Genomic DNA, 10,574 nt, shown 5'->3' on the forward strand with positions numbered 1-10,574 from the left:
ATTCAAAAACATAAACCACGACGCCACCTGTCAGACGGTGAACACGTGGAGAGGCATCGATTGCATTATTAACACAAAATTATCATTTTATGTTATTTAGAATAGTTGAAATTCTTCCAGAAACATAAAAAAATCACCCCCCCCCCAACCCCTCTGAAGTGTCCACGTGGTTTATGGATGGCCCCTAAGTAAGTATGCATAATAATGTGTTTTCTTATATATCCAGAAGTTAGAAAAATGGCCACAAATTTATTTAAATCAGGGGTGCCCAACCTTTTAGCCCTGCGGGCCAAATCTGATTTTTCTGTAGCAGTGGCGGGCCGGAACAAATGTTTGTTAAAAGTTAAAAAAGCAAACAATTTTCAATAAAATTTATTTTATTAGGTTATTATAAATAAACTAGTGTTGCAGATAAGATTTGATTTGATTTTGATTTGATTTTGAAAAAGATAAAAAATTAATAATTTTCAAAGAAGTGTTGATTTGATTTCTTTTTATTTTGTTCTGGTTAAAATTGTATTGATATCATTAAGTAAAAAAGACATTAAAATTTCGTCGTAGCAAGTTTTACTCAACAAAGCAAAATTTAAAAAAAAAATCAACGAGACAAGATAAATTTCGTTGAAATGATATTTGGATTCAAGTTTTCTATACATTTAAACATTTTTTGCGTTGTTGTGCACCTTTATTGAAATATTTTACAAAACTATTCAAAATGATGTTGAACACAAAAAATTTAAAAAAGGTGTAGAAAAATATATATTGCATAGTTTTTGCCTTCCTCACCTTACTGAGGAAAGGCTATAAAATCACTCGAAAAATGAACTTCTTAATTCGACCTCCACCTCCGTGTACGCACGAGTGCAAGCAGCAGTCAAGTGCTCAGTGCTCCATCGTTTTTTCGAAATTTTTCGCCGTAATTTACCGAGATTAGCCGCGAGTTTGCTCCAACAGCATGCCAAGGGCCGGCCGTGGCCGTGGCAGTTCGAGTGCGGCCTCGAAAAACCCGCGAAGTTCGTCTACCGGACGTGTGCAAAAAGGTAAACAAACCAACGCCGCGTCGACCGCCATCGCGCCGGGGAGTGTGTGCGCCAAAGGATTCGACCCCAAGTTATTACACCCTAATTACCGTGTCCAGGGCCGCAGCCCTATAAGACTCCGTTCAGCTACTTCCGGCAATCCGTCGACCGATGGCGCTTCAACATCCGCCAACATTCCCACCAGTAACAAGTTTGCGAGACTGAGTGACGAGGAAAGCAACAACAACAACACCGACGGTAGCACTACCGACGACGACGACGACGATGGTCGTACACGGAAGAAAGTGATTTCGCCAAAAAAAGTAATTACTCCGAAGGAACGACGACCACCACCAATTTTCGTTTTGGACACGTTGGCGGACGATGTTGACGAGCAGCTGGAAGGCCTCGTGTACTGCCTCAAAATAGGTAAATCGTCAGTGCAAGTGTTCACGTTTGACCAAAAGAACTTCGACCTGGTTGTGGAGAAATTGAAGCGTAAAAACTTCAAGTTCTACACATTCGACCCCGTGCAGAAGACTGCTGTTAAGGTCGTCTTGCAGGGGTATCAAGACCGCTCGATCTCCGTCCTCAAGGAGCACCTCTCGGGTGTCGGAATAACGCCGCGAGACATAAAAGTCCTCTCGCGGAAGACAACAGTCACAGGTACACACACACTGTACCTGTTGTACTTCGATCGCGGCACCGTCAAACTTCAAGACCTGCGGCGGACTAAGGCGTTGGACGGTTTTTGGGTAAACTGGCGGTTTTACTCCAAAAATCCGACGGACGCAGCGCAATGTCACCGATGCCAGAAATTCGGCCACGGCTCGCGGAACTGCAACCTCCGGCCCCGCTGCGTGAAGTGCGGTGAGTCACACCTCTCGGAGGTGTGCGCACTGCCACGAAAGGCGGACTTGGGGGAAAACGCAGAACAAACCAAGCCGCGCGTAAAGTGCGCGAACTGTGGCGGTAACCATACCGGTAATTACCGCGGATGCGTCGCGCGAAAGTCCTACCTCGAGGAGCAGGAAAAGAGGAAGAAGAAAGCAGCAGCATCCCACCCTTCTCAACGAAGTACGAGCGCAGCCGTTCCTGCAGCTGGCCAGTGTACGGTTCCAGCGGACAACCCAGCGTTCCCTCCTGGATGGGGGCGGTCGTTTGCAAGCGTGGTCGCTGCCGGTAGCGGCGATGCGGCCCAGCAAGGAGTCACCGGGGAAGATCTCTTTACCCTGCCGGAGTTCTTTGCTCTAGCGGGGGAGATGATGACGCGGTTTCGGACCTGCCGTAACAAGGCGGAGCAATTTCTGGCCCTCGGGGAGCTGATGATTAAGCACATCTATAAAGGATAAAAAACTGTGATCGAGTTTTAAGCTTTTTCTACTTCTATCCCCTTTCCCTTGCAATTTTAGTAAGTTTTTTTTCTTAACTTTTTCTTACTTTCGGTAACCTCTTAACTACAAGCAACAATTGTTCCAATATGGATTATGATGTAACACACAGCTGAAAGGAACTCCAAAACTCTGTTTTGTACCTTAAAAGAACTTATTGTATCTGATTATTCACCAATAAAACCGAATTTGAAAATTAATTCGACCTCGTAGACCCACCTTCACGTATACCTATCGACTCAGAATCATGTTCTGAGCAAATGTCTGTGTGGATGTGTGTAGGTGGGTGGACAAAAAAAATGTCACTCGATTATCTCCGAACTGGATGAACGGATTTTGACCGTATTAGTCTCATTCGATCTGTCTTGGGGTCCCATAGGTCTCTATTTAAAATCAGCAAGTTTAGTTAAGTACTTCAAAAGTTATGCTAAAAAAACGATTTTTGCGTTTGTCCGGAAGATTGTAAAATGGGTGGTTTTTGCAAGAAACCCTATCATGTTACACATGTTTTCAGAAAGGTATTAAAAAGACCTTTCCAATGAGCCCAAAACATTGAAGATCTGACAACCTTATCAAAAGTTATTAGCACTTAAGTGTTATTTATACACTTTTTGGAGGCCGGATCTCAGATATTTCAATGAAAATGATGTCCGGGTCCATCATGCAAAGACCTTTCAAATGAGCCTAAAACATCAAGGATCTGACAACCCTATCAAAAGTTATTGGCACTTGAGTGTTATTTATACACTTTTTAGAGGTCGGATTTCAGATAATTCAATGAAAATGATGTCCGGGTCCATCATGCTACCCATCGTTAGTTAGATAATCGAAAGACCTTTCAAATGAGCCTAAAACATTAAGGATCTGACAACCCTATCAAAAGTTATTGGCACTTAAGTGTTATTTATACACTTTTTGGAGGCCGGATCTCAGATAATTCAATGAAAATGATGTTAAATTTTAATCAAAACCCCTAAATTAAAAAACAATTAAATTAAAGGTAAAAACAGTCAAAACCTAAAGAAATTTAAATTTATCTTTTTGCACACTTTTCAACAACAATCCAAGTTTTTTTTTATGTATTTCACTTTTTTACGATATTCACAATTTTGTTTTCTTGTACCATTTTTCGTGTTGTTTTGTTGAAATATGTGTAAATTTGATCTCAAGATTATTTTGAAAAATTTGACACTCAATTTATTTATTGAGCATTTCATGAAAAGCCTGACCGGGCCTGAGGTCATAGAAAGCCGTCGCGGAAATGGCTTCACTGGCCGGATCCGGACTTAGGTGATTTTTATGTACTTTTTTAAAAAGCTGGATCTCAAATATCTGTTTGTAAACCATGTCCAGATCAATCATTCGGTACTTCGTTGAATAGATAATCGAGAGTCCTCCCAAACGATCACAACAGTTTGGAGATCTGGCAACCCTGTTTAAGTTATGATGTACTTTTCAAAAAAACATCTTAATTCAGATTAAAAATATTTCCAGATCATATTTTAGTAAGTAGTGAGGAAGGCATCAACTTCAACTCGTAGGTGGATTAAGTTTGTTTTTCAACTACCTTTTACCTGAAATTTTCAGAAGTTGTTTTTTGATCGATACTCATCTGCTCTCTTCTACTATCTAGATAGGAATCCCAACAATCTCAGTACAAGAGAGCACATTGGCATCGGTATCTAATTGTGCTAAATATGAGCCTTATAGATCAATGGAAAGCCCCAAAAAAATAAAAATAAAACCCCAAAAAATAGGTCAATAGAAAGCGGGGCAAAGCGAGACACATATTTAACAGGTCAAAATAATCTTTAAATTTCTATAACTTACGCAAAATTCATTCGAATTTCAAAGTTCAAATAAAACATATTATAGAATAATTAAGACTGAAGCATTCTAACTGATTAAATTAAAAGAAAGTTAATGATAAAATAGTGAAAATTCATAATCGACACTTTTTTTCAGGGTTGTGAAAATAGATTCGCTAAATTCTAATTTTGTTGAGGGTTTTAGTTGAGTAAAAAATGTCACTGAATCCGGCTAGTAAATGCCGGCTCGTTTCTCTTTAATAGTTTCCTTCGGGAAAAGGTAAAAATTTACTAGAAATTACTGTGGATTACGATTAGGCTGTTTCTGAAAATCTAACTTGTCAAGAATATTTTTATGTTTTTTCCCTTCTATTAATTCGTTGGGCATGCTTATCCAAGCAACTTAATAGAAACCCTCAGTGTTTTAGTCACATTATTTTATTTGCGTTTATATGACTATTTAACATGAGTTTGAAAATTGCATCTTGTTAACCTTAAAATGGTAGTTACTTTTGACCAATAATTCCAACATTTTATTCCTTTGACGAAAATGTTTTTTTTTTGCAATTGCCTCAAGAATCAAGCCAGTTTTTGGTTTACAAAAAATGTACATGCAGTGTGTAATATTCAGTGTCTGTTTTCATAAAGGTGGTGTGCATGCTTTGGCAAGCGATTTTACCATCGGATTTTTTGCACACTTATTTGACAAGTTTTCACGACAAATATGAGTCAGGTTTGGTCGGATTTCCCCAAATATTAATTCAAAAAAATCTTTCAATGGCATTTTTAACAAAGGAGAATGGGCAAATTTGTATGGGAGCTGGTCCAAGGATGTACAAGAACGGGAGAAACTTTATTCGAAAGATTTCGCCGAGACATGAAAAAAAGTCTTCTGGACGAACTCTCTAAACCCCGGGGTTCAAATGTTACAAGTTGTTGAAGTTTGAGTATTTTGGGTTAAAATGTACAAAAAATCGTATTTTTGCTATTTCTAAAATCACTCATAAAATCCTTATTTTATTATGGATTTCGATCATCTTGACTTCATTCGACGCGTATTAGCAAAAACTATAAGTTCTGATATGTTTTAGCATGATTGAAACATGACTTCTCTTGTATTTCTACGTTTGAACCGTTTGTGCAAGAGGCTTACCATAGAAACAAGTCGAAACTTGAAGATTTTGAAGACGGATCCTACCCAGACTGCTTCAGTTAGTATGGAAGGTTACAGTGCATTGTTGTAATAACTTATTGAGATATTCTGGGTCGTCCAAGAACTCCTTGGAGTTAAGACCGGTGGGTCTACCGTCGTAACAAGCAAGGGAGTCCTAGGATGATCCTGAACATTTCAAAACATTAACAAAGTAGTCTACCATACTCACTGAAGCTATGCGGTTATGATCAGTAGTAAAAAATCACTGACCTCTTGCTTGTTACGGCGGTAGACCCTCCGGTCTTAACTCCAAGGAGTTCTTGGACGACCCAGAATATCTCAATAAGTTATTACAATAATGCACTGTAGCCTTCCATACTAACTGAAGCAGTCTGGGTAGGACATATCAGAACTTATAGTTTTTGCTGAAACGCGTCGAATGAAGTCAAGATGATCGAAATCCACAATAAAATAAGGATTTTATGAGTGATTTTAGAAATAGCAAAAAAACGATTTTTTGTACATTTCAACCTAAAATACTCAAACTTCAACAACTTGTAACATTTGAACCCCGGAGTTTAAAGAGTTCGTCCAGAAGACTTTTTTTCATGTCTCGGCGAGATCTTTCGAATAAAGTTTCTTCCGTTCGTGTACATCCTTGAACCAAATCCGCCCATTCTCCTTTAATAAAATATTCAAAAATTAGCATATTATAACACTTTAAACTTTTAATATTATAGCTTCAAAAAATACACAGTACAGATTATGGTATGAGTTTTTCTTCAGTTTTTTTCTCAGGTGATCAACAAATTAAACGCATATAATTGATCAATAAAGCAGAACATAAACCAGTCCCCGACGAGCATTACATACACCTATTTTCACCAGGTGCTGTTATCTTCTGTCGCCAGCAATATCGACTCTCCGCACTACTTCTGCAATCAAGAACCATTTTCGCTGATCATAATTGCCGCAAGAGAAACCGTTCTACGACGACCGGCGGGCTCGACAGGACGAATCAGCACAAGTGCCGTGTTCCCGACATAATTATGCTCGCTTCAGGTTCCAACATAACTTATCAAACGTGAGGATGGTAGGGGCGGGGGGGCAATCTTGAACAATTACTTTGTAATGACACTGGCTGCACCGTCCAACTGACCACACTGCTCTTTGTTACGGGATCCACCTCTGCTGGGAGAACCTCGCCACGTCCGAGGAGCATATTAACTTTGATCATCTCGATCATTACAACGTGTGTAAGTAACGTGAGATTTCTCGCCATCAGACACACGTCGTTATCGGTCTCGTTGGCTGGAAAACACCTTGCTGAGGCTTCTAGACCTAGACGGTAATTGGAATCTATGCTGCTCAGGAAGTGAGCTTGCTCTTGCTAATAATAATTATTCAAATCATGATATTTAAATATATTCTGCTGACTTGTTCTCTTATCACAGCATCCAAGTTCATTTGCATTTAATTTATGATTTGCTAAAATTAGCTGTAGAGTCTGCCAATGAGATGTTTTTTTTTTGTTATTCTGTGACGTAATATAGATGTCGAAGGCGTCCTGCGAAGACGACGCTGAGGGATGAGAGACCAAATAACAACAGATCCTATTATTCTTTTGAAGTTCAAAGCTGTCCACATCGATTACGGGTTCGCCTACGAGCAGCACCTTCCCATGGTCAAGTTTTTCCCACGGCGGATTTTCCTGACCCTCACCCACTGGACAAAAGAGTGTCGTCTCCCGGCGTATTTACATATCCTATTATCACGGGTGAAATATGGTTGTCAACACGGTGGTGGAAATCTGTACTTTGAATCTTCGCTATAAAAAGGACCGGAAGGATAACGGAAATCATCAGTTCAATCGCAAACATTACAGTGCAAAGTTCAAATCTTGCTCTACGATCGACGAACAGTTTTGTGCAGTATTCAGTGAAATCAAACAAATTAGAAGTGACAATGTTCATTCAAAGGTGAATGCAACAAGTAAAACTAGAAGTGTTCATCAGAGTGGATTGAAAAATAAAATTCAAGTTTAATGAGATAAACTTTGTACACCGAGAATCTAACTGATATAATCATTCCAACTGAAATTAAGTGAAAATTGTTATGATACCATCAAAATGTTGGGCAAATTCAGATAAACGTTTAAACAAAATCTTTCTAAGTTGGATTTTTCTTAACTGAACCCTTTGAATGTCAATCAATGAGCATTTTAGTACACTTTAGTTGATTTTTATCCAATTCTATTCGCTTTTTGAAAATAAATAAAAATAAAATATACAACTTCAAAATTGCATAATAACTTCAAATGCTGGAATCACGGCTAAATCGTAACATTCATTACGATTTTCATGACAAGAATTTAAGACGAAATATCGAAAAGAGTAAAAACAGTCAAATGCTCATGATTTTTGAAAAATATTTTCATGCTTGATTACATGAAGAGGGGCCGCCGTTTCCAAAATGTAATATTAGGATGTAACAAAAATGACTTTTTGGCGGGCATTCGAGGGTTTGTTCCGGTGGGCATACTAAGCCCAAATCCAAAATATGAGCTTGATTGGACGTAACAGGAGCTGGCGCTCCGCCCTTCAATTTTAAATGGGATTTAACCCGTAAAAAAAGATTTTTTTTCAAAAATGTCACTTTTTGAGGCATTTTGGCCACTGAAGCGTTTATTTTCAACATCATTGGCGTGTAGGCCAGATCCTTGCGCATCTTTTGGTATATATAACATTGAAATTTGGAGCACCCTGGAGCTCGGTACAGGCCTTCAAAGTTTGGCATTTTTTCGAAAAATCGGCCCCGGCAAAAAAGATATGCGTCGCGCCTCGCGACGCCCTAGACGCCATTTGAATTTGCCGGGGCCGATTTTTCGAAAAAATGCCATACTTTGAAGGCCTGTACCGAGCTCCAGGGTGCTCCAAATTTCAATGTTATATATACCAAAAGATACGCAAGGATCTGGCCTACACGCCAATGATGTTGAAAATAAACGCTTCAGTGGCCAAAATGCCTCAAAAAGTGACATTTTTGAAAAAAATCTTTTTTTACGGGTTAAATCCTATTTAAAATTGAAGGGCGGAGCGCCAGCTCCTGTTACGTCCAATCAAGCTCATATTTTGGATTTGGGCTTAGTATGCCCACCGGAACAAACCCTCGAATGCCCGCCAAAAAGTCATTTTTGTTACACTCTAATGTAATATATTCTGTTAAATTTACCAATAAAATTTCAGTTTGCAATTACCAAAACAGCAGAACTGTATGTTCCAATTGAAAATGCCTGATTAGTAAATTATAGACAGAAATCAGCTAATGTCAACCAGCCATACGATTCTCTACTGTAGCGACGTAGAAAAAAATATGAGACAATTTGTTTAAAAAATGTATAGTTTAATGTTTTCAAATCTGCTTCGCTTTTTGTATTGAAAATTGGTCGTCTTTTTTCTATGATGAAATCTCAATTGTTCTGTCAGTAATAATATTTCATGATCGATTTAACCTTGGATTAAACAAATTTGCCTTTACAATTTTTGAAGATTATTTGAATATGTACTGTTAATCATAAATTTTAATTTCAAAAACATTTTTTTAACAACGTTCAAAACTATACAAAAGAATTTAAACTTTCATGATTCCACATATAACATCAAACACATAAAAACATACGCATAGAAAGCATAATAAAAGCATAAACTTTATCCCGTTCCAGACAACCATCCCTGGCAAAGCTCATCTGCGCCGCGATGCTTTTGGTGGTGCTTGCGTCGTCGCTTTCCGAAGCGCAGGTCACGTTCTCGCGCGACTGGAACGCTGGCAAGCGGTCACTAGTGGAAACTGCCCAACCGGCTGGTGATTGTGGCGCCATCTGGCGCTCGGTTACCGGACTATGTGCTGCCATTACGGTGAGTGGCGGAACCAGCGGCGGTGTTTGTGAAGGTGGAGAAAATGAAAATAATTTTAATTTTATTTTTCTCTCTCATCAGAAAAACATTCAACACTTGACCATGTGCGAGACCAGATCGCTGTTGAAAAGCATGCAAAATGAAGAGATGAGCATGGAGAACAACAGCGGCAGTGGTGGACCCATTTTTGCCAACAATCACTTGTAACTAAACCGACGCAACGTGGCCACTAGTATCAGTTTATCATGGAGTACGAGAACAAACCCAAACAAAAATCCTCAATAATTGAATGAATAATAAAATGTCAACTTGATTCAAATATTGTTTTAAGCAAATTTTAATCCGAAATTTCTATTACAAACAACGAGGTCACATTAGGATAAAACAAGTTTTTGAAATTGGGTAGTGCTCGTCCGAGAGAATAATGGCCTCGAGACGAGAGAATAGTGTTACCGTCCGTAAATGGTAACACTATTCTCTCGTCATAGAACACAGCTTGAGATGGGTGAGAGAATTATTCGCTCGAGGTTCATTTGCAAAAAAAGTTCATCCGTCAAAACAAAAAACCAAAAGTGTCAAATACGGGAATCGAACCAGAGACCTCTGACATATTAACCCAATGACTTAACTGCCTCGGCCACCACAGCTTGGTGAACAAGGAGTGGTCAGATGTCGATGTATGGCACTTGTTGGAGATTTATTGTTTCAATTAAAGAATGAACACATTTTTTATGGTGGTTTGAGTTGGTAGCATTATTCTCTCGATTTTGGCGCTGAGCCCTCAATAAATTTTGAAGGAACGATTCTCTCGACTGGGAATTTTGGGTGCAGAATAGTCCCGATTGAGATTGAGAGAGTGATGGTCCGTCTACAACAGGGGTGACCAAAGTATGGCCCGCGGGCCAAACGTGGCCCGCGAGGTGATATTTTGTGGCCCGCGGACCCATTTTGAATGATCATGTAAATAGGCCCGTTGACTACTTGTAAAGTGATTTTATCCTTTTTTAAAATTGAGGTGTATTTTAAACTTTTATATGCTAATCTTTTTTTTATTTTTTGTTAATGAAAAAAAAAACTTATGATTTATCAATATTTTGATCCCCACCCGTGTGGATCAATCGGACCGCGCACTGGACTCACAATCCAGAGGTCGCTGGTTCGAATCCCGCGGCGGGCGCTCTAAAATTCTTTGTGTAAATATGGGTATTCGGCGCCGTCTCCCGTGCCATACTTCCATACACTTAGGAGCCCAGGGCGGTGAAGTCCTTGTAGATAAAAAGGAAGACACT

General features: G+C 39.2%; 1 protein-coding gene across 1 annotated transcript; it reads left to right on the top strand.

The window, feature by feature from the left end:
• The first annotated feature begins 7,210 nt into the window (after positions 1–7,210).
• Positions 7,211–9,606, top strand: LOC120426308 (adipokinetic hormone/corazonin-related peptide-like). The gene is made up of 3 exons (XM_039591056.2): positions 7,211–7,350; positions 9,093–9,285; positions 9,367–9,606. Exons 1-3 carry the CDS (start codon positions 7,337–7,339, stop codon positions 9,490–9,492), a joined length of 333 nt encoding a protein of 110 aa, XP_039446990.1. The 5' UTR covers positions 7,211–7,336; the 3' UTR covers positions 9,493–9,606.
• Positions 9,607–10,574: the final 968 nt, after the last annotated feature.

The sequence above is a fragment of the Culex pipiens genome, chromosome 3 (genome assembly GCF_016801865.2).
Source record: "Culex pipiens pallens isolate TS chromosome 3, TS_CPP_V2, whole genome shotgun sequence".
Classification (NCBI taxonomy): domain Eukaryota; kingdom Metazoa; phylum Arthropoda; class Insecta; order Diptera; family Culicidae; genus Culex; species Culex pipiens.

Coding starts and splice junctions, on each gene's coding strand:
- LOC120426308 (XM_039591056.2), top strand. Junction 9,286..9,366: donor GACTATGTGCTGCCATTACG/GTGAGTGGCGGA, acceptor CTCTCTCATCAG/AAAAACATTCAACACTTGAC.